This window comes from Neodiprion pinetum, chromosome 7 (assembly GCF_021155775.2).
Source record: "Neodiprion pinetum isolate iyNeoPine1 chromosome 7, iyNeoPine1.2, whole genome shotgun sequence".
In the NCBI taxonomy this organism is placed as follows: domain Eukaryota; kingdom Metazoa; phylum Arthropoda; class Insecta; order Hymenoptera; family Diprionidae; genus Neodiprion; species Neodiprion pinetum.
The window spans coordinates 26,100,083-26,125,448 of NC_060238.1; the positions used below are offsets into that span (position 1 = coordinate 26,100,083).

A 25,366-nucleotide genomic window follows, 5' to 3' on the forward strand; every position below is an offset into this window, starting at 1 on the left:
AAAAAAAAAAAAAAATACATACAGAAGAAAGTTAAACCGTGTTTGACGCGTACCCTAATTTCCACGCTACATTATAAAACGTCCCTTCAAACTTCTCAAAACGTTCGAACATAGCAACTGGTTCGTACTACATTTATATATTTAAATAAATTTTCTGGTTATTTTCAAAAAATATGTTGCATATTTTTTCATTTTATTTTATTTATTACTCCTTTTCTTCCTTTTATATCCGATTACATATTTGCAATCCTTACGATAATATGTAAATAGTATCGCTTAAAATCTAAATGTAATAGATATATTGTAAATAATTTTTTTTTTTTTGTTGCATTCCGAACAGTAGGGAGGTACTCTTATGTCACACACAAGTATACAGTTTATCTCGGGCGCTGCGATTGTCGCGGGGCTTGAACATTCGGAACACCGTGATAATGACATGATGGAACGCAATAATATGGTCGCGTATGAATTGATCGCTTATACTTAAAGCCTTATAAAAGTGCAGTAGTTATATGTATAATATCCGAATCGAAATCCGTACGCTTCATAATATGTACATTGTACAATTTGAAACTCACCTCATTCATATGCATCTACAATACGGGGTATATAAATTTAGGGTAAGGTGCGCCCGGGTAAGAAGTATCAGATAGAAAGAATGCTCAAAGTCGCGCGTTAAACAATCACGCTCAACAGACGCCATTAGACGCGAAACTTCAAATTTTGAAGAAACTAACGCACAATCCTTTGCTCGACCGCGAAATAAAATTTATAAAAGATAAATCTGTGTGTAAGATCTGACGGCGAAAAATCAAACAACGCCGTAACGGAATTATGTTGCAACTGTTTATATTTATTCATCAGCTAGTCAATATTCATTCGCGTCTGATAACAATGAGGAGAGATAAATAGATACTGCTGGAATGACTGAAAACGTTGAACCCTGAACCTACCACCCACGTCGTGTGATCAACATGTATATGCCATACATGATAACATTCCACTGATTCTCTTTGATCCATTCACATGATTGAAATGTCTGTGATATTTGCCGTTGTTTTTCCGCATAATTAAGAAATATATTTATACATTTCTTGCCGTCAACTTGTACCAACACAATAACCGTGATAACAGATTATAATCTCTGTACGTACAAACGTAAATAGCCACCAACCGCTGACCTTGGTCTGCGCCCTGGCCTTAAGTTGATTAATTGTCGACTCCGATGATGAAGCGAACGGGTGCGCGTGTATTAGCTCTATTCTCAGGACGTACTCTCAGGCTAGACAATCCCTACGACGGTTGACCTTTTGAATATCGCTAAACGTAGTCGCGACCATCTAATCGAATACTTTAGATGTACAAACATATGGGCTGTACACGGTCAACAAATAAAAAAGTTTCGACATTGCTGTGACGTATATCGCTCATCGTTTCTGAAATTAATAATAAATTGGTGACCGACGTCTCATTACTTCTACTTCTGTTGCTGAGCTTGCTGAGCATTCGTCGTCGTTGTTTGAGTCGGGAACGAGTAGGATGGAGTGTAGCCCTGCCAGCCCTGTGAATACCCGTACGTGCCTGAGTTCGTCGTTGATGAGCTCGTCGAGCTCGCACCGCCGGTCGTTGTTGCCTGAAATAACCCGATTTCCCGATTATTGCGTGGCGATCTCACCAAATTTAAACCATTCGCATATGCGACAGAGAAGATAAAAATGTATTTACGGTCTGAGCAGCACCGGTGACGGCTGCTTGACCAGATTGTTGTTGTTGCTGCTGCTGGCCCCAATATTGATTATAATACTGTTGCTGATTCCATCCGCCCCAATTTCCATTCCCGTAATTCTGTTGACTGTAGCCACCCTGGCCGTACGAATTTTGACCAAAGCCTTTCCAACCTCCCCATTGTTGTTGTCCCCACCCACCCGGTTGCCCCCAACCACCCTGTTGAGACTGACTCCCGGACCATCCACCCTGTTGACCCCATCCACCTCCACTCTGCTGTTGCGAACTTTGATAACTGAAAGAAAGAGTATGGTCAGGATCTCTGTAGATTCTCTACCCGATGCAATTATTCTCGTCTCATAAATAGTTACTAATTCGTTCAGAAATTCATGTTTCTCCGACTCACCCCATTGCTCCCCAGCCTCCGCCTTGTCTTTGCTGAGAACCTCGGTTGCGATCGTTTCCTCCTGCTGGCCTTCTGTCTCCACCACCGCCACGTCTGTCGTTTCCACCACGGTGCGACGACACGAGAGGTCCCCCTCTGCCGCCCCCCCTCCATCCACCACCAGAAGCTGCGCCGTATCCGCCGCTCCCGCTGTTTCCTCCGTGTCTAAGGTGTCCTCCTGATCCGCCACTGCTCCCGCCGCTTCCGCTACCTCCACCGCTGCCACTTCCACTGCCACGTTGTGGCCTATCTCGCCAACCACCTCCGTTATTGCCACCACGCCATCCACCCATGTTGCGGCTTCTTTCTGGGTCTGTGAAAAATTTTGCTTCAAGTTAATCCACAGTTTTCGCCTATAGCTGAGATTGATGAGCGTGTTTTTTTTTTTTTGTTTTTATTTCCATTCAAGCTTACATCCACCCCTGCGATCACGATGATCTCGGCTGTCTCTGCTGTCGCGACTACTCCGTGAATCACGGCTGTCCCTGTGACTATCGACTTTCTCGAAACGTGGCCTTTTGTTGATTTGTTGTTGGGAGAATCCAGCTTCTTTTCCTTCTTTGTTGTACTTTTCTATCAGCTTCTTTGCCTCTTCTTCCTCAAGTTCGACGTACTCGACTACGTCGAAAGACTCGCCCACATTAGGTGCAGAGAAATTTGCTGAAAATATGAGAGAACACCGACGTGATATAATTTTTCTCTTCCAAGGTGCTGTTACCAGAAATGAACGTGCGAAAGACAGTCAGGCTGACCAGTGAGTTTCAATGACAGCTCAATTACAGAACCTTTATAAAACTCGTAAATTCCTACAGTAAATTCATTTTCAAGTATCGAGATACAGAATGTATTTAAAACTAACTATTGTAAATGTAAGAGAAGGTGACAAACGATTTAAGAAGATACGGGGCACAGAATCAAAAATGAGGAGACAATAAAGAAAAGGATGTAGCTGTCAGCGAAACTTGGGAATATATGTTGAAGAAAAGAAGTAATGTCTAAAAGTTGTATGATAACGTTATATCGTAGGCGACCTTGTCGGGTATAATCGGGAGAGTATAGCATGTAGCGCGGGTACTCCCGATGAAAATAGGGACCAACCTTTCATTTCCAGAACCGCGGAATCAGGAACATCCTTGCCTTCGATGGCCTCACGCTTAGCAGTGCGTAACTTGAATTCTTCGTCCGTTGGTACTATAACTACAGCCTTCCGTTGAAACCCGTAGAAACGCCTCATTTTGCGCCTTTGTGCGGTAGGATATACGTTTGTCTGTATCGGTTCCACAGAAAATATAGATGTCATGAGATTTCATTCGTGATGCATTAACAGGCAGGCGCTGATGTATTTTCTCCAAAGATTTATTAAAACGTTCTTGGAATTAAATAAGCAGAGGCAAGCGCTTTCGTCGTACACCCTACTTTTTCTCTCTCTCTATCATTCTTTCATAGATGTATACCTACGCTCAAATCAGTTTTATTTACTTATCTAATACTCTCGTACATACATACACTTGCATATATGTACATACGATACTTACCTGCAGAGGATCACGTCCAATGCGGATTTGGATACAATATCGTCTTACATCTCGCAGTATACTGGATGATAGACTATCAGATTTCGACCCCAATAATTTGCTTATCAACTAGTCAAAATTCCACTAATGGTGTCAAATGAGAGAGAAAAAAGTATGCAGCAAAAAAAACTCGACTGTTCCCTTTCAAGTCCATAAACTTAATTCTCGCATTTTCTCTATTAACTTACCTATACGCGATGCGCGGGTACAATGTAAGCGAAATGGATCAACAATGGTAATATTTTAGCTATTTGTTCAGGAACTACTAACGTTACGTGAGCATTTTTTAGCCTATTAACTTGATATGCCAAAGTTTTAAATTACTCGTCTTTTCCGTGAACAGAATAGGTCTTAATCGATAATTATCCTAAACATACCTTCACACCGCCCATGAATGATTGCGACGTTCTTGCCGACTTAACAACTTACGTTTCTAATCCGTACCTTTATTTACACGTTGCATGACATTTTATACACAAATATTAACCTGAACTGAACTCCCTGTTTACATTATTTATAAACTGGATCTTTTCAGGTAGGACATAATGTAAAAAAAACATTACACAGTTTATAGTTACAGTTCCGTTCAGTAATATGTGTATATAGATGTGTCATAAAAATTGGCTGAAACGGTTTAGAGTACAGAAAAAAAAAAAAGGAAGAAAACCTAAAAGTAGCCAACTACTTACAAGTTGAAACTCGTCGAACTTGGGCTGATAATGATGAAATTTTAAAGGTCTAATTCACGGATTGTACTTAGTTTGCAATTAGACTTCAGATTTTTTTTTTGTTAGTTTTTGACTCTGAACAGTTTTTTTAACTGTGTAAAATTATATGATATTGAATATGGAAAGTAATGATGGCAATATTTGCGATGCATCAAGAGAAATAATGAAATAACGGTGTATCATCTATTTTAAATCATCTTTTTGTAGTGAAAATGTGAAGGAATCATCACAGTCCTCATTAAACAATACAATCTACACATAAAAAATTCAAAATGTAATCCTAGAAAGAATTACAATCAAGACTCACCTGATCCAGAATATAGTTCCGTCGTCTTGTCGAGGCCATTTCAAGGAGTTTATTCAAAGCCCTGGTGCATTTGTCAATTAGAATTTCCCAGCGTCCATGATAGTTCCGCTTTCGTGGTAGTCCCATCACCTGGTAAAGAATGAAAATCAGTTAATTACTCAGATTGAATTATTAATACGGATTTTGGTCCCGAAAGCTAGTCAATTTAAATCTAAAATTTTAAAAATATACACGCGAGACACAGAATATTAAGAAAAAAAAAGTGTATATATTGCACAAACCTTCATTTTGTCAATGAGAGTGTTCGTTCCAAGTATGTTGTACATTTTTTCTGGATGTATGGCTGTATACTTCAAGGCCCATTGTGTTTTTCCAGCAGCTGGAAGACCGCACATCAGTATCATTTCGCAGTCTTCTCTTCTCTCCGGTCTACGAGGTCCTGTAATTCTCTCTTGAGGATCAACCTCGCCTACGGAAATGTATCCTGGGAGGATCCGCTTGCTCCATGGCTCAACCTGCCCAAAGTTACACCCAAACGTGCAGTTTTTGGTAAGAATATGCGGGTAGAGAGCAACGTCACCGATCTCCTCCTTGGAGATTGAAAACGCAATTCCCTGATCCTCCCCATTCACGGTGAATGAGAGGTCGATATTTGTCTCGCCCGTAAGATCCGCATAACACCCGACGACGTCATCCTTACCAAACTTCTTTCCATAATCCTTGAATTTACATTCTGTCGAAATCTTTCCGGTACCTCCGTAACCGTAACTGAACTTCTCCTCTCCGAGTTGCATCGAGGTTCCGCCAACAGACCAACCAACGCGAACTACATGCGGATTTTCCTCGTCTGCCAAATTTATATTGCAGTTCTCGAGAACTTTGGCTTCATAGTAGAGTTTCCCCATACGAAAACCAAACGATGCCCTAGCACCAGCCCAAATGTAACCAAAACCGTCACTGTGCATTGGAGTTGCTTGACAAAAATGATCCTTGTTAATCATTAAGTTTAAATCCGAATCATCTGTAATAAAAGCAAGGGTTTAAGTTGACAAATAGAAACATACGTTTAAAAACACACAACTCAAGATTCTAGAAGTACTACAACTGCAAAGAATAAACCAAGTTGACTAATACTTTCACTTACACCAGGATAATACTACAGTTCCATCCTCAAGCTCTGGTTCGTCATCAGGTTTTACAGGCGGTGGTGATCTGTACCGTTCCTGTTGTGGGCTTGAAGATCTTTTGCGCTTTCTGTCTCTACGATCTTTCCGGTCTCTATCCCTTGCTGCGTCGCTGTCTTCTTCGTTGTTCACATCCTTCATCTCTACGTCCTGGAATACAATGAAATACTTTACGGTAATACTTATGCGATTAGTGACTTGTGTTCAGTTGACTTGCGAGATATTGCTCAAGAAACATTTCTTCAAACCTTGGAGTAGTTATTGATATCTGATTGCAAGTGAATCGTAAGCACTACAAGAAAAAGCAAACGATACTTACCTGTTCTTCTCGTTTCACCGTCCTTTCGTCGTAGTCATAGTATTCAATTTTTTCTTTGTTATCTTCAGGTATATTTTCTTCCGGATCCTCTTCCCCTGGAACAGTTGGTTCCAAGTTTACTGTTTTAGAAATGACATTCTTTTCATCTTGTTCAGATTCCTCCTGGATTTGGACAGATTCAATTGAATCTTTTGTATCATTCTCTTCCTTGTTGGACACCCTGTCATCCACATCTTCTTCCTTCGATTCTTCTTCATTGTTCATTTCATCATCTTTAGCCATTTCTTCCTTGACAGGATCAAGATTCTCATCATTTTGGTTTGCAGATTCAACTGGTTCAAGTTTTTCTAGTGGTTCGGAGCTATGTGAAACTTTGGTTTCTGGAGGCGTTTCCTCAACAAATTCTCCTTGTGGCTGCTGTTCCATTACGGTAGTCGAATGCTCTTCTGTTTTTTCAGGCACATTCACTTGTTGTTCTGTAGCGGTTTTCGTGAAATCAGATTGTACTTCAAATTGTGAAACAGGTTCTTCCATTTGCTGCGGACTCTCCTCCACACTTGCGAGAACGGATTCGACATGTTCTTCAGGCTGCGGCTCTATCTTCTCAGGGCTAACTGTATGTGATTCTTTCACTAGTGATCTTGTGGAGCGATCTGTAATATTTTCAGGCGTTGCAACTCGAGGAGGGACCTCAGGTTCGCGCACATCTGGCTCGGGAGCTGGTTCCTCAGGTACAGGGGAAGGCTTCCTCTGTTCTTCCGGTGGTGGAGCTTTGGCTGGAGAAGGCGATTGTTTCGCCCTCGCAGCTGCTCTCGAAGGTGTTTTGGAAGGGCTGGTAGCTGAAGCGCTGCGAGCAGATCGCCCCCCGGGTGTTTTAGCGGTTGGTGAGGGTTTTGCAGGTTCCGGCTCTGGCGACTGCTCGTGTGGTTGTGCCTCCCTGGTATCCACACCTACCTCATCGTTCGACTCAGGGATCGTCGTTTCTTCGACTTCTAAATGAATGAAAAGTAACAAATAACACTGGAGCATACATAATTGAATTTGAGATTGTTGCGTTTCCTGATAATAAGTAAAATGGAAATCAGATGCATAAAAAATCACGGCGTCCTGAGGTAAGGAAGACAGGTTGGAAATAGGTTGGGATATCGGGGTGTTCCAATCGAGGAGTAAACAGTTTTCCGGCGCCAGTGGCTAGACTGTATTAGACGCCGTGTTTGGACGCAATTTAAGCGGGAAACTACCGGGATAGGCAGTAACGCCTAGTGAGCGGTAAGCCGAATGTTTTCTTACGGTCTTCGGCTTCTTCGTCCTCCAAAGCCTTGCGGAGTCGCTCGACGAGGACAGCTTTATTTCCTTTGGTATCGAGACCGCGATGAGAGAGCTCTGCCCGCAGCTCGACCACTTTCAGCTTCGCGGGATCCATGGCGATGGATTTATTTATTTTACAAACAACCGCACAATATTTACTCGATCGAAAATGCTTTCAGGAATGAGCCATACACGCGACGGTGACCCGCGCTGCGCTCGCAATATGGCGGCGACATTGCAAACAATACGCGGAATGATACGGCATATCCGATTGGCTCGTCGGACGCGAATTCGAAACGACGCCATTGCGACAGTCAATCAAACTTACTCTTTCATTTGACATATACCGACGAAAAGCGATCCGATTGGCCAAAGTAGGGATGTTTCGGGCGGCGGTAATTATGAACTGGCTTACAGCACACCTCGTGCAATTTTTTTTTAGTTAATCTTCACACCCTAAATGTTCGTTCAGTTGTCGATGATGACATCCGCAGGATAAGAGCGCGAAAAAATACGTAATGAAATGAATTCTTTTCGCGATATCTTCTTTCCGTAATACACACACCATCGCGGTAACTCGCAGTAACGGTCTTAGGGGTGATTTTATTTGGTCAATATGGCGCAAGAACGAAATAGCGAGGTACGCCGCAGAAGTTCAGTAATGAAACGGGGATTGTCTTTATCAAGTTCGGAGGGTATCTTCTGTTCTTAAAGCTTAATTTTTTATCCCTTTGCATTAGCGTTCACATAATCGCATTGTCGGTCACGATTTTAGATTATGTTTTACGCTGATGCAATTCTTCTAACAGTCATTTCTGGTTTTCGCACCTAAATCTAAATTTAACATTCAGAGTGGTGAATAACACAAACTTATTTCACTAAAAGGGCCGAATCTATTGGAAAAACTGATACACAATGCATTTGACGTCTTTGACACTGCCAAAATCCAAGAAGTGGATGTCAGAGACTTGGGAACAATGATACGATCGCTAGGTAAGCACTAAAAGGGGAATACTCTTCAAACTAGAATGTAGCAAGTCTGAAACTGTCCTTCCTTGCATTTTTGACTGAAATTTATTTGCCTGGGTTACAGGATGTGTTATGACTGAGGCAGAATTGCAGGAAATTCAAGTTCAGTTGGAGGATGTGGAAAATAATTCCGTTTCACAATCCAGATTTGTAGAATATATGACTAAAACCATTAACGAACACAAGTGAGTCTGACTCTCTCCGCATACGTTGATCCAAGTATCATTGTCAGCAAGTAAGAGTCATGAATACCAAGTAGCAATTATGGAAAATTATCCTCAGATTAAAGCCAGCAGAACCTGAGGAATTATTGAAAGCATTCCAGCTATTTGATCCTGAAAACCACGGTTATATTATGAGAGATGATTTGGCAAAAGCACTGATGGAACTGGGAGAGCCTTTTACTCAAGATGAAGTAAACGAGATGATGTTTGTAGCTTGTGACCCCGCAACGAATAGAATCAACTATGAACACTTTATCAATCTGCTTATTGTGAGTATAGCTCGAGATTCAAAACATAATCCATGTAAAAGATCAGATTCAACGATTCTGTCCTTCTACCCGTTACATACAGAATTTCTGCTTTTTTCCCTGCATAGTTAAAATATCCGGATGATACCAATCCTTATAAAGTTGCCGATAAAATTGAGGCTGATCGGCTTGCGGCCATGCCTAAGAAACGAGGTTTGGGCAGCCTTATTGATGCCTCGGTACCTCATTGACACTGTCAAAATTATGAACAAAAGAAAATTAAACATAGTTTGTCCGTGAAATTCTCAAGTACATACAATATTACTATTTTTATAGTCACTGTGTAATAGCTAGACTATAATTACATTCTCAATGTACTTTTTGAGTATTGAAATCGATTTATTACCAAAAATAATTGATGTCCAATTATGTCTTATTAGGTAAGACTGATACTGCGATTTACGGATATGCAGTGATAAAAATATTGGCTATTAAACAGTCAAGTTCCCTAATTTATCTTTGTTTACATTGGTCATAGTTACAGAAAAACAGGTAGTCGGAACCTGATTTCGCTGACAAATAGTGGTCTCTATCCTTCACAGTTTGGAGAACACAGGCGCTTCCCCACTCTTGCTCACCTGTGCCATGACAGAGTTAGCAAGATCCTCACTTTGCAGCATTACTTGATTGTACATGAGCTGAAAGCAGAAACCAAAATTACTAACAATAATTATAACTATCATTAATAACGATCATTAAGTACTCAGTTACTCAAATTCGAATCTTTGCGACTATGTTAATCCTGTAATTTTCGCTTATTTCTAGGTTGACTATGAATGAGATCCTGTAAAAAACAACTGGAGAGAGGACGACTATCGGCGTAAAATGTTTTCCAAAAATGAGGAACGCACAATTCAAATATGTTCTTTCGCAATGTACGCATGATTATCATGAGTATAAGAATCTAGTGTTTTTCAATTTTTACACTGTAGAAGTACAGTACTCACAACGTGGTCCAACCCTTCCTGGACAGTGTGATCCCTGGAGTAATTTAGATTCAGCTTGCTGCCCTGAACAGCGACAGGACTCTTTGCAGAAATTTCCTCGGCGAGCGAAATTGATCCAGCGAGCAAACTGAGGAAATTGATGTCTCTTAACCTGAGCAAATTATGAGTCACGTTGTATATTACCTTTCCCCGTCGTCGTAAACTTTGCTGACTAATCCGTTGTGCAAGGCCTCAGTCGCATCGAATTTTCTCCCAGTGTAAACGAGCTCCCTGGCCAAACTTCCAGATCCCATAATCTTCGGCATTCTTTGCAAAGTTCCAATGTCCGCAGTTAGTCCCATCAGCACTTCTTTTACTTGAAACCAAGCATCCTTAGTGCAGTAGCGAATATCTGCAGCAGTAATCATCCCCATGCCTGCTCCGATGCATGCTCCGTGTACCGCTGCAATTACTGGTTTTGGACACTGAAAGCAATAGAGACAATTTACAATTGGTTTGTTTTTCCGTACTATTCTTGTGACATTTACTCAGCATTATTCATGTTAGAACATATATTATGCGCTCTAATCAACTAGCGAAGCATGAGAGACTGAAACAGTGAAACAGTGACGAACGGATATCTTAACTATACTAAATTCGACCAATTCCATGGAACAAGATACAAAATAAAGATTGGAAAATGTACCAGTTCAATTGCTGAAAGTGATTCTTGGCATATGCCAATTTCTTTTTTGAGCACCTTGCACTTTTGAGCAACATCCTCGTATTCTGCGAGCTTCTGACCAAAGCTCATTAGCAGGCTAACGTCGATCCCTGTAATATAAGGCACAATACATAGCTTCAAGATTAGCGACCCGTAAATTTTGAAGCTTTGGTATATTATGTAACTTTTACAACGCGATGTGATCTTACCTGCGTTGAAATACCTTCCAGCACCAGAAAGAAGAACTACTCGGCAATCCGGGTTTTCACCAAGCTCATTGAAACAGTGTTTGATTTCCCTGTAATGCCAATACAATAAAAATGTGTAGACAGTATGACTTCCTTTGCAGTAAGCACAACCATAAGCGACGAACAATACGCACATCCACATTTGTCTGTCGACAGCATTTAGACTCTTTGGTCTGTTCAACTGGACGTGATAAACAAAAGGCTTTGGTACTGAAACGTTAAGGGTTCCAAACTCGCTAGATCCTGGTGCGGTGGCGTAATTCGCTGTCATCGACATTCTCAGGGACTCTGAAATAATTCATCATAAATTCTTTAACAGTGATAATACAGATAGGTATATTACGCACGTACGCGCAATCTAGATATCAAAAACTTTCGAACGTACTTGTGCCGGGGCAAAGTACAACAATCGTTTATGCAGCTGGATGATGGAAAATTGGTGATGTCCGGTAATTTCGAATGAACCAAATCTCATTGTGAAACAGAAGTGAGAAGAGAGAATGTAGATAAAAATCTATCCTTACGTCTGACAGCGGTGCGTAAAACTCCGCATTTTATCACCTGTGTGCCGATCATGATCATCCGCTGGGAATTCTTACCGCCGTAAGGTTGGATTTTCACGGGCGTCAAATTGACACAGTATCGCCACGCAGTCGGCGGCAAAAAGACGCTCATGAGAATGAGTACCGACCAGTACCGACGCAACGGCATAATGTCGCACGTGGTTAGGTCAGTGAAGTGTTCGAAGAATTTAAAAATCTAGAATTTTTTATAGGCAGTGTACAAAAATGGACAAAACGAAGAAGCGAGATGGAGTAAAGTTGATGGCGTATTCGGACTGCGCGAGAGTGCATCATAGAATCGAAGTTTATAAGTATTTTTCTAGATCAGTCCAATTTCGACTGAAAATTTTCATTCTTTTGTGCACGTTCAGGTTGCAGCGATTTCGATTCTCGACTATCTGCGTCGGGTGTCATTTGTTATTGTTTATGCGGCTCACTTTCGGTAAGTGCCGGCTACAACGGAAAAAGTGTGAATGCACTTGGAAACGAGTGTAATTATTACGCTCACAATTCCAATGGTGACGTGAATAGAAGTTAAAACTCGCTAATGTTATCAGCTCTAATTCAAGATCATGCGTTTTTCGTGTTTTCATTATTTAGTATAGCGTTCTCTGACACGAAATAGATTATTGGAACTAGTGTTCGAGGCGGCTGGACGGTGAATGCACACACGGTTAATATAAAATCTTCACATCCAAATACGACCATTTCCAAATCTAAATTCATATATACAGCGGTGTACAGCTACGTAACCGGCAATATTATCTTGTTAATTTCAGTCCTATGTTCATACGTCGACAAGAGAGAAGGTCAGAGGTTTTTCTCATTTTTCCTTTAGCTTTAGGCATGTTCTACGTTGACTGAATATATATTCGCGGTCAATGTATTTTATTCGGCCGAAAGTCGCTAGAAAATATCAATCGACGCCGCGTGCAATAATAATTTTTCGAACGTCAGACCGCGTGTGTGCGGCTCGGATGGTGTTTTCGACCGGTTGAGACTCATTTCCGAGGGCAGCGCGGCGTCAATCGCTTCCGAGCAGTCGTAGTGAAACCACGCGAGCAGTTAGTCGAGAATTCAGAGCGCCGTGTACAGGCTTCGTACTTATTCGGGACGTGGCCAAGCACCGATACCTTATGGTTAAAAGAAAAAAAACCTGTGTCAAGTTATTTGATCAGTGTATTCCCGCAAAATTCATTGTGAATAATGCACGAACGGCGTGCAGCGTATGGCCCATAAAAGAACCGAGTTAGTGAAATTTCTAGAAGCAGCCTGCAACATCGAAGGTGAGTTTAGTGATTCAAATATTCATTCTTTTGTGCAACTTCAGGTTGTAGCGATTTTGATTCTCGACTCTCTGCGTCGGATGTCATTTGTTATTGTTTGTGCGGCCAACTTTCGGTAAGTGCGTAGTTGCATTGATAGCAAGTTCAATTCAGTCAGTCCGTTCAGGCAACCAGCTACGACACAAAAAATGTGAATCGGCTTGGAATCGAGTGTAATTATTATGCTGCAGTTTATTAAATTTTAGCTTGTCAAAGCTTGCTGAACAGTTTAGTAACAGATTGGAATTGCTCTCGGACAGATTTTTTGACTTGTCAGACGCGTTTTGTGATCAGAAAATGCGCCGATAATCTTCCGTTGTGGTCATCTTTCTAATATTCTGATAAAACGGGCCTTGCGGAAGGTGACCTTCGTGCGAGTTGAGTCTCTGATTTCGGTTCGCGGATCGCGTCCCTCACGTAAACACTGTTTGTGAAATGATATTAAGTTTGGCGTTGTTTCGTACGTAACAAGAAACTGTAAGCGGTTGCATTTGTTACCGATTCTGTTTTTGGGGATCGTTCGGTAGAGAAATCCTCGATTTCATAATCCTTTATTCCCGTGTAACAAAAGTTAACGCACCACGGCCTTAGTAATCGTTCCGAAATTTCGAGTGAATCTACATCGTCAACTGTTATTGATTCCTCGTACGTATTATGTTTTAGACAATTAGTCGTTATCTAAGTTACATTGAGTACTAACAAAATATTGTGTTATCTCCCCTGATTGCAGAAATAAACTGCAACAACGTTGATTGGCGTTAATGGTTACCTAGATTGAAAGGTCCTGTCAATAAATCTTGGAAGACGTCACTCGGTAGCGGAACTGATGAATTTAGTGCATATAAACAACAGGTATGAAACATTTCCAATCTTTTGTTACTTGTTTATGTGATTGATCAGATTTTTCAAAGCTTAACGTAAAACTAAAATTGCATATGTTTAAACATTGAGTATATGGTTGTTGAATTACATTAGATATTAACAAAATGTTGTTGTTTCACATGATTACAGAATTGAAGTACTGCAAAAATGATCAAGGTTAGCGAGTATCCGCATCAAGTGACCCCGGCAATACAATGTTGAAAAACAAAATGTAGAAACTGCACAGGTCGCAACTTTGTGAAAGAGTAGAAAACAGGTAGACATTTGAAATCATTCTTGATTATACTTTTGGGCTATTTTCAGTTTGAGAAATTTTTGCAGTTCGTTGAAATGGATTCGTATTCAGTTCTTCATTGTATTAAAAAAAAAGAATAGTAATTTTTTCAACGTCTTATATATTAATTTTGCAAAATAAATCCTAATAAAATGTTGTTATTTCTTACTTGTTTACAGGGGTACACTACATTGCAGCACTATAGACTGCATTTAGCGATGATCCGAATGACATAACCCAATCAATCGATCTCTGCCAAGAAACTAAAAATCAAACCACCCGCTATGCAGTGAATAAAACCAAAAGGTACATATTCGATATGATTTTTAATCACCATGCCCCTTTTGTTCGTAACTGATTTCAGCTATTCACTAAGTTTAGGTATTTATTCATTATCTGTGCTTGTTTTATTAGCCCTTTAGTATTAATTTCTGCAGTTCATTTACAAATAAATCAGAAATCACTCAAATATCATGCAAGTAACTTATTTTGACACAGACAATCTGTAGTGACATGAAATCTGATCCAAGTACGTCGTGCGAGTAATATTTTATTATGTTCTTATTGCAGTGTGAAAAGTGTGTCCAACCACCGTGCAACCTGAGATGCTACGAGAACTACTACAACTACATGTAAAGTGTGGAGCAACCCGGAGGAGGTAAGAAAACTTATTTTAATTATTGTTTGGTAATTCAGTATGGTACGTTTGAAATCTAATTTTTGTCATTGCATAACACGTGGCGAATAAATATGGAAATAGACAACAACAATAATTTATTCGAGAGCTGAAAATTCAGTTTGCCAATTTAATTCGAGCTTCCTCTTTCTCTTTTTCAGAGTTAAGCAGAGACATCCGAGTAACTTCTCCATTACTCAGCAACGTTGGTGAGTTTGCATGTGTTAGGTTACGGGTATTTCCCTGGGACTCCTTCATCACGTGGCGTGGCGGTAACAATTGTTACACAAATCTTCGATTTTTTAGCTGCATGGATAGGCTCATTCGCGATCTCAACGGTGCTTGACTTGAAGTTGGATTATTTGTTTTCTCTTTCTTTCTTGGTTGCAGTTGACCTATTTTACCATGGTCGCTCAGAGTTAGAAATTATGCACGTTGCTGAGAGTGGAATGAGCATCGCGACAGGTTGCCATCACCTATTCGATAATCGCGAAAACAAATTCTGCTTAACTACAGACATAATTACCTACCTACTTATGTTTAAATTTTCCAATGATGTCGTTTAGGTGGTTGATAAACCTGAGGTTCAAACATATTTCAAGTATTGTTTAATCGATAACATTCAAAGTCTGGCAGAACGTAACGTAATCAACTTGCATGATACATCTTGAATCATTTTCAATGTTTTAATACTCGGCAACTATCGAACAACTACAGGCTTAGCTCGCTTAGAAAAATGCTGATCAGCATACAGGATGTTTTTAATCCATCTTACAAAAGGTTTATGTACCGATAGTCAGTCAGGAATCACTAAAACAGTACTTTCGCTGACTACGGTACAAAAACATTTTGCTCCCTACAGGTGAACAATGAAAAAGTAAGTCATTGTGCACCACGGCGCAAATGGTGAAGAATGATGTGTGTTGGAAAGAATGGAAAATCGTTTAGAGCGAATATAGGTAATCGGATAGGTAGGTGGTCGTTTTGGGATCCGTCGCGGGGTTTAGTGTGGATGTGCGTGTGAATCTCCTTTCAACATTTCCGTTGGGTGGTTCCGTCGGGTATCAGGCAGGGGTAGGAAGGTCGCGATGTACCGCGATGTCATCAAATTTTGTAATTCACAGCGTCAAACGATCACATTGATTTACCTGAAGAGACACGTGAAAGACTCGATATCAGAGTCTCCAAACTATTAGTGAGCTTTTAAATTTTATCGAAATTCAATGACCTATTTCTTTTCACTTTACAATCATTTCTCAGTCGTTGTTCAATTCAATTATTTGGTCATCATCGACAATTATTTCATTCAATTGATCTCTGTGATCGTCTGAATGGGCAAAACGCATCTCTGGACCATCTATCGCGTTCCGTGGTACGCTAGATGGGGAGAGATGCTGAGCTCGAAGACTTCGCGTCGAAGAGGACCGCCGACCGTCACGCCACACAATAATGCATGCCTTCCAACCTCCCTCCCGGATTTGACTCGCATCTCGGAAGAACAATTCGCATCGCAATGTGTCGGATTCAAAGAGACGCAGATGCGGATTGTATTTCCAGAGAATTTTGCGACAAGTCCTAGATATTTAAGGTTTTTTGACAGGTTAATCGGCTGCGCCTCTTTGCGCGTTGATTAATCACGGGAATTGACCGCGCTTATTGCGCGTTGACTTGATACTTTTTGGTTCTGAGAGAAAGCGCGCGATTTTCAAGTCGACGCGACGGCCAGTTCAAAGGAATAAAAATCGCGGAGTGTATAGTGATAGTGATGAATCCTGTCGTAAGTATTTATAAAATATACCTAAGGTGCACAAAAGTATTTTTTTTTTTATTGATTGTCTTGTTTTTTGTTTCAGGGAATGCTCTTTTATACAAGCTTACCGACAAATATTGATTCTTCACTCGAGCAAAACATTTATTCAAATAATTTCAGGTAAAAAGTTTATTTTTGATTCAATAAGTTCACAACTTTTCGTTCAATCATAGAAATAATAGAGTCGAAGGTTATAGAATGCTAATCAATGGCAAAGTAATAGTTGCTAGGCATGTAGAATTTATCGAAAAGGGAGTTAAATATATAAGTCTTGATGATACGGTAGACACCGAAAACTCGAATAAAAATAACGAGGTAAAAGAAAATGATTTGGAAATCGATGAGTCCGAAACAGGTGTAGAAATTACTGATAAAATTGATAATTGTGAAAATAATATGTCAGATGACAGTTTCAAAAGTTTGGATGAAAATGAGCAGAATGAGTTGATCAAAAAGGGGGAAGGTTCGATTGGAAAAGAGGAAAGTAAAATTGACCAAAATAACACAAATGAAAATAAGAATAAAAATCTAGAGGTACCTATTAGAAAACCCTCACGTAATAAAAGGAGTCCTGTAAGATATCCTGAAACTGATGGTAATAACATTTACGCTAACTTCTGTAAAATAGACACCCCTAATTCGTATGAAGAAGCGATCGATAGTAAAGATTGTGAAAATTGGATAAAGGCTATGGACAAGGAAATTGATTGCCTAGATAAAAACGATACTTGGATTCCAACCAATCGAGGTAAAGATAAACACGTATTAGATATTAAATGAGTGTACACAATAAAGTCAAATGGCAAACATAAAGCTAGATTGGTAATTAGAGGTTTCCGGCAGAAAAATGTGATTGACGACATATACTCACCCGTGGCAAGTAGTGGAACTTTAAAATTTTTCTTATCCTTTTGTTGTCAAAACGGGTTAATAATTGAACAGATGGACGTAGAGACAGCGTTCTTGAACCGCAAAGTGAACGCGGAAGTATACGTTCGTCAACCACAAGGTCATGAGGATGGAACAGATCGAGTATGCAAATTAGTAAAGTCGATGTACGCGCGGTTTAAGCGAAAGTCCGAGAGACTGGTTTAATTGGTTTGATGAATTTGTAACTAGACTCGGATTTGAGAAAAATAATATCTACCCTTGCCTGTATGTACACGGAAAAGGAGAGAGTGCCCTGTATCTAGTAAACTGCGTAGATGACGTTTTATTGTGTTGTAAAAACAAAAGAAACAAAAAATTGATACGTACACGCTTACATTTCGCGAAGCCGGACAGTACTGTATAAGTGAAGTAGCTGTCGTCACTTATATGTCGTAACCGCCAAGTGCGAGGTGTATGTATACTCCTGTTTACTATATTAAATATTCTTTCTAGCAAACAAATATAACTGAGTATATTTACTTCTATCATATGAAAATTCAACAAGTTAATTATAACTTTTCCCTGTTTCAGCTAACCAAACCTTTTGTGTGTTTCAGTTAATCATCCCTTTTGTCTGTTTCAGCTATCAAAATCTTTTACCTGTTTCAGGTAACCAAACTTTTTAGCAATTTATTGATAACTATTGGGCGTTATAATGAATGAAATTTAATGCTCTTTAAACCGTCTTTATTCTAGCTGAATATTTTCCGATTTTTATCTCATCATAAAGTATTCTCAATTAGTTTATACACAGTATCATTGGTATGGTTGGAATTATCATAAGTTTTTATATGAGCAATGAAACTTGCTAAATCATACAGCCATATTATTATTACATCTCGAATCGAGTGTGAATACGAAAAGTTCAAAGGTTCATAATCAGCCCAAACCTGCTTGTTTCGACTTGTTTTATTCAACTTGAACTTTTTTTTATATAAAAAAGAAAATATATGATCAAATAATTTTTCCCTCAACTTTTCTGACGATATGATGATCCATGTAGATGAAATGCACAAAAAATTCACTGAAATCATTAACAACTATAGGTATGATGAATTTTGATGCCATTGCAAAAAAATATGGTCACCGTATAAGATATAAGGCACTAGTATAAGGATTTGATTCAATAAACACGTGGATTTTAACCTTTTTTTTACGCAAGTTTTCAAAGGACAAGGTCAGATTTTCACCCACGGTTATTAAATGTTGTCATGACGTTTTAGTCTCATTTTTTACCAAAAAATGTCTGTTGGAAATGGTCTTGTTGTTCGTGCAAAAAAGATATTCGTTATAGTCGTTACGGTTATGTGACAATGAAATGGAAACCAAATACGTACTTTTAGAAAAGCAATAAGACTACTCAATGAACGATTACTATAAAAAATTTCAACATTGGAAAAATTCTGACCCGGTAAAAATAAGTTCGATTTCCGACGAAAAGAGACGACCTCGGTCATCTGTTGGTAATGATTTTATGAATTTTTTTAAAAATTATCCGGTCATGTTATGGAAAACATGAAAACTAAGAATTTTTCCCAATTTCAAATCGACCGGAAGAACAGATTTTAAAATTCGAAACACACCGTTTTGAAAAATACAGTATCGAGAAAAACGCGAAAGAAGAAAAAGTAACGAAATTTACACTTTTCGTATTCATATTTAATATAAATTTTAGAGTACGCTTAGTATCGCTTGTGATTTATACAGTTTTTGCTCACGGAGAATACAAATATGCAAGTTATTTGATTGAGATTTTTTTCCTTCATAACTTTATACGAGCGCACAGCGAAACATTCAAAGCCATCTCCACGAAAATCATTGTAAGTCGGTTAATTTTTCAAAATTTCATAAAAACTTGATACCGAATGAAATTTAAGGCTTATGGAGAATTAAATTTTTGACGATCGTCATCTAATATTTCAATCAATTTATCCAAATCACGAAGAAATTTACGTTATTTATAAATTTTCCGTTTTCCATATGCTTCTTCGATCGAGTTTTTCGTGCATCACAGAACCCCCTGCTTACATTCTTGACCGATCTCAGCCCTACCTGAATTTTTATAATCGAATTGATGAGCCCCGAATTCTTAGCTCTCGTTTTACGTTTATAATTTCGTTTCGTGCATTTTTCCCCAAACACTTCGATTTCAACACATCATTCGCACCGTCGCTAGAATTATAATATCCTGGTTTCACAGAAATCTTTTACCTGTTTATTTTTATGATATTTATCCTGTTATTGCCTCAGGCTGCACCGTACATTTAGACAGAGGAGAACATGCAGAATCATATGCGGAAAAGTCCTCCTTATTTTTATAATTTTTATAATGTAATCACCTTGAGCTGCCGAATACAATTAGACAGAAAAAAAATATGCAGAATCCAATGCGGAGATGAATCATCTTCGATCGGTATATAAGCAGGCCGCTTACATCGGAGGCTCCAGCACTGCAGTAATCCTCAGCAGCGATGATATTTCTGCTTTTGCTTGTCGAGGTGTTGATTGGATCTGCCGTTGCAGAAATCCATGCAACAGTATGGACCCAAGAAATGGTCCAGAACCTTTTCACTGCTGCCGGCGAAGTTGGCGCAACAGTTGTAAGTATACGTTTCTTAGCGCTTTGTTTTTCAAAGATCTTTGACAAACTTGCAAATTTTTAGTTGCGGCCTAATACAGACATCGAATGTTTTCAACATTTAAGCCCGCGATGATTGCTCATCACGGATACATGGTCGAGACTCATCACGTGACGACGTACGATGGTTACATCCTCCAAATGCACCGAATCCCCGCAACTCCCACAAGCCCTGCAGCTACCAACAAGAGCGCTGTTTTCCTGATGCATGGCCTCCTGAGTAGTTCTGCCGACTGGGTTGTCATGGGCCCTGGAAAGGGTTTAGGTCAGTGCTTACATGCCAATCCGAACTATTCGGGTATTCGAATATTCGAATTACTCGGATCCGTCCGCAGTTGTGAAATTTGAAATCAAGATACTTCGAGTACCCGCAAATGGTTCGAGTATAAGGGTAATTCGGATATCCGAATAGAGTAGGTATCCGTATGGTTCTAGCACCCGGATAGTTGGTGGATCCGGAACAATTTGTGCAAAGTTTGCAAATAAATTACCCCCGCACCATAGGTTTAGAAAATTTGAAAAACAGTTGTGTATTTTTGAAACAAAGTCCCGTAAGATTGCGGAGTCGGCAAGTAAATCAAGTCCTCTATCTGTTTGAATAGTTCGAATACCTGAGAAACTGGTATCATCTAGTTTAGATGATACACGAGTTTATTGTGTATTTTTCAATACACTTTCCAATTCAAATGTTAGATGAAAAATGTGTAGTTTGTTTTCTTTAGCTTACATCCTAGCAGATGCTGGATACGACGTGTGGATGGGCAACGCGAGGGGAAATACATACTCGAAAAATCACACAACCATCACCGATTTCGCCGGTAAAGAGTTCTGGGACTTTGAATGGCACCAAATCGGCTACTACGATCTCCCCGCCATGATCGACTACACTCTGACCAACACAGGGCAGAGGAAACTGATATACGTAGGCCATAGTCAAGGCACGACTTCGTTCTACGTTATGGCATCCGCGAAACCCGAGTACAATGACAAAATTAACGTCATGTTCTCTTTGGCGCCAGTTGCTTACATGGGCAATCTGAAGAGTCCTTTGTTGAGACTGACATCCACTCTTGTGAATACTTTGGAGGTGAGTAGAGATCTTCCTCGCTGCTAATTCCACGTTTCTATTACACTCAGGATTCAATTATGTCGGCGTATATTTCCTCAGGCAATTTTCGATCTTTTCGGCGAGTATGAGTTCCTGCCTAAGAGCGATTTAATCGGCTTGGTTGGTTCGAAATTTTGCCACGACGACGCTCTCACTCAGTTTCTGTGCAGTAATGTACTCTTCCTCATGTGCGGATTCAACAAAGCTCAACTGAACACCGTGAGTTGATTCAAACACGTGTGACTCAGAGCTAGTCCAAATAGCGACTCATTTCACTGATTTGAGACACTTATTCTGCAGACAATGCTACCGGTCATATTCAAACATACTCCAGCTGGTGCGTCAACTCGTCAACTGGTTCACTACGGTCAAGAAATTATGTTTAGAAAGTTCAGACAGTACGATTATGGCCCAGTGCTCAACTTGCATCACTATCATAAGATCACACCACCGAATTATAATCTTGGCAGGATTAGCGCACCCGTTCACTTGCTCTACAGTGATAACGACTGGATGGCTGCTGTATCAGTGAGACAACTTGATGTTCTTCTCTCTTTCTCGCAAATGACCATAATTTTTCTAAAAAATAAAATTTAATAATCCAATTATCTTTCTAAAACTCCGCTCACCAACATCAGAAGTTCATAACAGGTCTAGAATGGTATTTTTGTTTTTTTAGGATGTTGAAAAATTGTACTCTGAACTTGGTAACCCGGTTGAGAAGTACCGGATCTTGGACGGCAAGTGGAACCATCTTGATTTTCTGTGGGGAATCAATGCTAAAGAACTTGTCTATAACCACATCCTGACTACTTTGGAAAATCAATATAGTGATTAGGTGACAATGAAATCACCGTTTACGGTTACCGATTGTGAAAAATTGAAATAAAGTTATTTTCGCATGAACGGGGTTTTAATTGATTCTAATTAGTATCGAATGATTGGATTTTATGTAACCTGATTGAGTGTAAGATATCAATTTCTGAAAATATGTAACGTATGATTTTGATATTGTTGGACTATCTGAGACGAGGTTAGACGTGAAATATTATTACCATAAGCCGAGAATCCAGGCGTGTAAAAAATTTATATGTAGAACTGAAACGAATATAGCGCCGGACGTGGAGATGCTATACTTATTTGTCGAAGAGTCTATTGGACAATATCTAATTCATTTCTCTGATTATGCGCCTACCGAAGTTCTTGCGGTACAAATACAATTTGACAGCTTAAAAATTACCGTTCTACCAATTCACGTTCAACCTTTAAACAAGTTTTCAGACATTGACTCTCCTAAAATATTTCGGCCATTTTCTCGTGTATTAGTTACGGGTGAATCCAATGCCAGGCACACTTTTTGGAATCGCATTTTCAATAATGTGAAAAACTCAATGTAGAAACTAGCAAAAGAGAAATATAACGGACCAATTGAAAGTATTCCCCCACCAATTATTGGGAATAATATTTTGTATACTCTAAGACTAAGGATCACTTTGTCTCCGTACGTCGTGCAAATACGAACTTAGGTCCTGAGTCTCGCAATAAGATAGTTACTAGATCAGTAAATAGTAACAGGTTTCGTAAAAATTGTGAAATTGACGATGATCAAGTAAATGCATTTGCTACTGCAAAAGAAATCTCTTGAGAAAATTGAGAAATAATGCTACTGCCGGAAGAGATGAGATCACTGACAAAAAAATTTACGAAATTCACCATAATTCAGTAGAAAAATCTTTTGATACTTTGTGGATTGACGAACTGACGTCTATAAAAATGATCCAAGAGAAGTTTCCGAGCTAACTGATTTTTACCATTTCGTCCCATCTCTTTAATCGCCGTGAAACTCGGACTGAACAAGCTAAAATTGAAGATAATACTATTATATGTTTCCTGGCAAAAGGATTCCAAATATTTTGAACTACATTTAAATATGATACTTACTTTTGCAGCGCACGTTAACAAAATACGCTCTGAAGCTGTTAGTCTTATCATTAAATATCACCTACTACTTAATAAGAAACGTACCCTCAATAAAACTAACAAACTTATAATTTTTACCACTTTATGGCGAATATCGCCGTTACTTTTCATAATCGGTAATATGAGAGCCAACCATTCTCTTACCTCGATTTATTCCACACGATCGCCGTTACTGACTCAAATCTTCCTATTATATTTTAGATATTTGATTAAGGTGCACACGGAGCGGCGTGTGTCGCGTTTAACGAGACTGGTTTGACTTTTTTTTTTTTTTTTTCGTTCATACATAATTTCAACACACCTTTATTGAACGTACATCCAACCTGCAGCCTCTGGACTGAAACGTGTCTTGATATTTGAGTTATTTTCATCAATTGAATTGCGAACTTCCAATACATTCATATACATATACCTTATTTCTTCTAAAAAAGTTACTACTACATAATTCAAGAAGGCATAAATCGAATATATCGAAGTCATTCGCTACCGATAAGCGAAGGATCCTGACCTGCAGACTGGTTAACTAGGCAATCGAATTTTCTTGTTTTGTTGTTGAAACTAAATGTAACGGTCTCCGGTTTCCCTGACAGCGGCAATGACTTGTCGCGATAAACGAGGAGGGTAGTATTCGTGTGCTTAATCACAACGTCGCTGAAAATTTTCTTGTCACGTTTTTTTCTTCCGAAATCACAGATTCACGAGTGCCTGTGTTTACTTTCATTGGCAAGTGTCTTTTTTTTCCTTAAGAATGTACTGGCTATACATTATTAACCAAAAGTGAGTCTCGAATTATAGTAATGCCCAGAAGTTATCAATAAATTGTTTAAGCAAAATATTGTTCAACAAATTTTTAAGGAATGTATTTTTTTGTCATGTGAAATGAATTCGTTGATTTTTCTGAATGTACATGAATTTTTAAAGCTTTCTCTCATTATATCGATATTTCCGTGTTCGAAAATTTGTGTAGGCTGAGTTGCGAAACTGTTCGTTCAATACCCCGGAAACATTTTACTTGTAATGTACAACAATTTTACGAAATTGTATCCAAAATTCACGATTTTTCCTTGACATTTCAAAATTTTTAACTTTCGCTAACGGCAATTTCAGAATAATGAGAACATTACCCTGAAAATTTGTTGAACAATGTTTCGTGTAAACAATTTATCGACAGCTTTCAGGCATTATTGTTATTCAAATTTAATGTTCTTATCTTCTTTATTGTGGTTGAATATTTTCCGATGTTCGTCTTGTCACAAAGTATTCAATATCGTCGACGAGACTGACTTTTGGTTGAGAATGTAACGTATGGCCAACACATCCTTATCCACATTCGTAAGCGTAGGGTCGGCTTTTTTCAAAAGAGACTTTACATTCGGCAATTTCTCTGTCTATTTGCATTCACGCTAAGGATTAATTTTGTAAACGTTGTTATAATCATTTACTTTCGTACGCTTCACTGCTTGTAGTCCGCTCGTGATCTCGTCGATGCTTCGACCTGACCTTTTCGATCTCAATATTGACACGTCTTGAAACGATCGTAACTGCTTGGCATAGTTATAACTCTGTTTTCCACAACAATAATACACACTTTACCCGCTTCGATTATCACCCGTCGTTGACGAGTCATTTTTTTCCATCTTCGTTACCGTGTTGATCCGCATTCGGAGATATTTGAAAATGTGAGCGATTTGGCTTCTTCGAATTTTGATTCTGGCTCAATTTTTGCAGTATTGACGGGGCAAACTTTTAAGGTATTATCGGATGTATATTGCCAACGAAAAGTGAGTCTCCGTGAGGATATTGATCACTTCGCGATGAAATAAATGTCTGAAAAAAATCAATCATAGCCAAGTTGATAAGATGATTCGTTTGGAATAATAATGATGATGCCAAAAGTCGTTGATAAATTCTTTGAAACAAAAATTTGTTCAACAAACAAATCCCAAGTGAAATTTGTTTCATTTTATATAAAATTAGTTCATTGATTCTTCCGAATACCTATGAATTTTTTATACCAATTTTCGATGATTTTGAATAAATCAGTCACGAAATTTTTTTAATTTCGAAAAATGGATCAAAAGTTCTGAATTTTCGGATAGGCTTGCGTGAATGGTTATACATTGCACTGAAG

At 39.0% G+C, this 25,366-nt stretch overlaps 4 protein-coding genes and 1 long non-coding RNA gene across 7 annotated transcripts; 2 read left to right on the forward strand and 3 right to left on the reverse strand.

Moving 5' to 3' along the window:
- Positions 1-232: 232 nt before the first annotated feature.
- Positions 233-8,921, reverse strand: LOC124222803 (heterogeneous nuclear ribonucleoprotein U-like protein 1). The gene is made up of 10 exons (XM_046634153.2): positions 7,573-8,921; positions 6,283-7,274; positions 5,924-6,113; positions 5,061-5,800; positions 4,780-4,908; positions 3,269-3,437; positions 2,585-2,830; positions 2,132-2,483; positions 1,726-2,020; positions 233-1,633 (listed from the first exon to the last, which is right to left on the reverse strand). Exons 1-10 carry the CDS (start codon positions 7,703-7,705, stop codon positions 1,478-1,480), a joined length of 3,402 nt encoding a protein of 1,133 aa, XP_046490109.1. The 5' UTR covers positions 7,706-8,921; the 3' UTR covers positions 233-1,477.
- LOC124222806 (dynein regulatory complex protein 8) lies at positions 8,114-10,449 on the forward strand. 2 transcript variants are annotated; one of them, XM_046634157.2, is made up of 5 exons: positions 8,114-8,285; positions 8,476-8,583; positions 8,684-8,804; positions 8,902-9,112; positions 9,220-9,344. In XM_046634157.2, exons 1-5 carry the CDS (start codon positions 8,207-8,209, stop codon positions 9,340-9,342), a joined length of 642 nt encoding a protein of 213 aa, XP_046490113.1. In that variant the 5' UTR covers positions 8,114-8,206; the 3' UTR covers positions 9,343-9,344. The 2 variants fall into 2 exon arrangements, with proteins under 2 accessions (XP_046490113.1, XP_046490112.1); XM_046634156.2 differs by lacking the exon at positions 9,220-9,344 and adding an exon at positions 9,917-10,449 and having other exon boundaries at positions 8,120-8,285.
- LOC124222804 (delta(3,5)-Delta(2,4)-dienoyl-CoA isomerase, mitochondrial) lies at positions 9,467-11,703 on the reverse strand. 2 transcript variants are annotated; one of them, XM_046634154.2, is made up of 7 exons: positions 11,574-11,703; positions 11,184-11,337; positions 11,011-11,099; positions 10,784-10,911; positions 10,282-10,562; positions 10,099-10,225; positions 9,467-9,789 (listed from the first exon to the last, which is right to left on the reverse strand). In XM_046634154.2, exons 1-7 carry the CDS (start codon positions 11,629-11,631, stop codon positions 9,688-9,690), a joined length of 939 nt encoding a protein of 312 aa, XP_046490110.2. In that variant the 5' UTR covers positions 11,632-11,703; the 3' UTR covers positions 9,467-9,687. The 2 variants fall into 2 exon arrangements, with proteins under 2 accessions (XP_046490110.2, XP_046490111.1); XM_046634155.1 differs by having other exon boundaries at positions 11,435-11,576.
- An 8,250-nt stretch (positions 11,704-19,953) lies between these two features.
- LOC124223171 (lipase 3-like) lies at positions 19,954-22,716 on the forward strand. The gene is made up of 6 exons (XM_046634919.2): positions 19,954-20,109; positions 20,214-20,412; positions 20,870-21,234; positions 21,316-21,474; positions 21,556-21,783; positions 21,935-22,716. The coding sequence occupies exons 1-6, from the start codon at positions 19,981-19,983 to the stop codon at positions 22,091-22,093; spliced, it is 1,239 nt and encodes a 412-aa protein (XP_046490875.1). The 5' UTR covers positions 19,954-19,980; the 3' UTR covers positions 22,094-22,716.
- LOC138191253 (uncharacterized) lies at positions 20,250-23,724 on the reverse strand. The gene is made up of 3 exons (XR_011177635.1): positions 23,537-23,724; positions 21,175-21,834; positions 20,250-20,397 (listed from the first exon to the last, which is right to left on the reverse strand). It is a non-coding gene; the product is annotated as an uncharacterized lncRNA (long non-coding RNA).
- Positions 23,725-25,366: the final 1,642 nt, after the last annotated feature.

What these genes read in the sequence shown, in the direction of transcription:
- LOC124222803 (XM_046634153.2), bottom strand. Translation starts at nt 7,705, where the DNA reads ATGGATCCCGCGAAGCTGAAAGTGGTCGAGCTGCGGGCAGAGCTCTCT. An exon ending in AACTGTAGTATTATCCTGGT is followed by an intron (nt 5,801 to 5,923) that starts GTAAGTGAAAGT and finishes CTTTTATTACAG; the next exon opens with ATGATTCGGATTTAAACTTA. An exon ending in GGAACTATATTCTGGATCAG is followed by an intron (nt 3,438 to 4,779) that starts GTGAGTCTTGAT and finishes GAACCGATACAG; the next exon opens with ACAAACGTATATCCTACCGC.
- LOC124222806 (XM_046634157.2), top strand. Translation starts at nt 8,207, where the DNA reads ATGGCGCAAGAACGAAATAGCGAGGTACGCCGCAGAAGTTCAGTAATG. An exon ending in AACAATGATACGATCGCTAG is followed by an intron (nt 8,584 to 8,683) that starts GTAAGCACTAAA and finishes CCTGGGTTACAG; the next exon opens with GATGTGTTATGACTGAGGCA. An exon ending in ACTTTATCAATCTGCTTATT is followed by an intron (nt 9,113 to 9,219) that starts GTGAGTATAGCT and finishes TTCCCTGCATAG; the next exon opens with TTAAAATATCCGGATGATAC.
- LOC124222804 (XM_046634154.2), bottom strand. Translation starts at nt 11,631, where the DNA reads ATGATCATGATCGGCACACAGGTGATAAAATGCGGAGTTTTACGCACC. An exon ending in CACTTTCAGCAATTGAACTG is followed by an intron (nt 10,563 to 10,783) that starts GTACATTTTCCA and finishes TATTGCTTTCAG; the next exon opens with TGTCCAAAACCAGTAATTGC. An exon ending in AGGAAGGGTTGGACCACGTT is followed by an intron (nt 9,790 to 10,098) that starts GTGAGTACTGTA and finishes TTCTGCTTTCAG; the next exon opens with CTCATGTACAATCAAGTAAT.
- LOC124223171 (XM_046634919.2), top strand. Translation starts at nt 19,981, where the DNA reads ATGATATTTCTGCTTTTGCTTGTCGAGGTGTTGATTGGATCTGCCGTT. An exon ending in GCGAAGTTGGCGCAACAGTT is followed by an intron (nt 20,110 to 20,213) that starts GTAAGTATACGT and finishes TCAACATTTAAG; the next exon opens with CCCGCGATGATTGCTCATCA. An exon ending in ACTGGATGGCTGCTGTATCA is followed by an intron (nt 21,784 to 21,934) that starts GTGAGACAACTT and finishes TTGTTTTTTTAG; the next exon opens with GATGTTGAAAAATTGTACTC.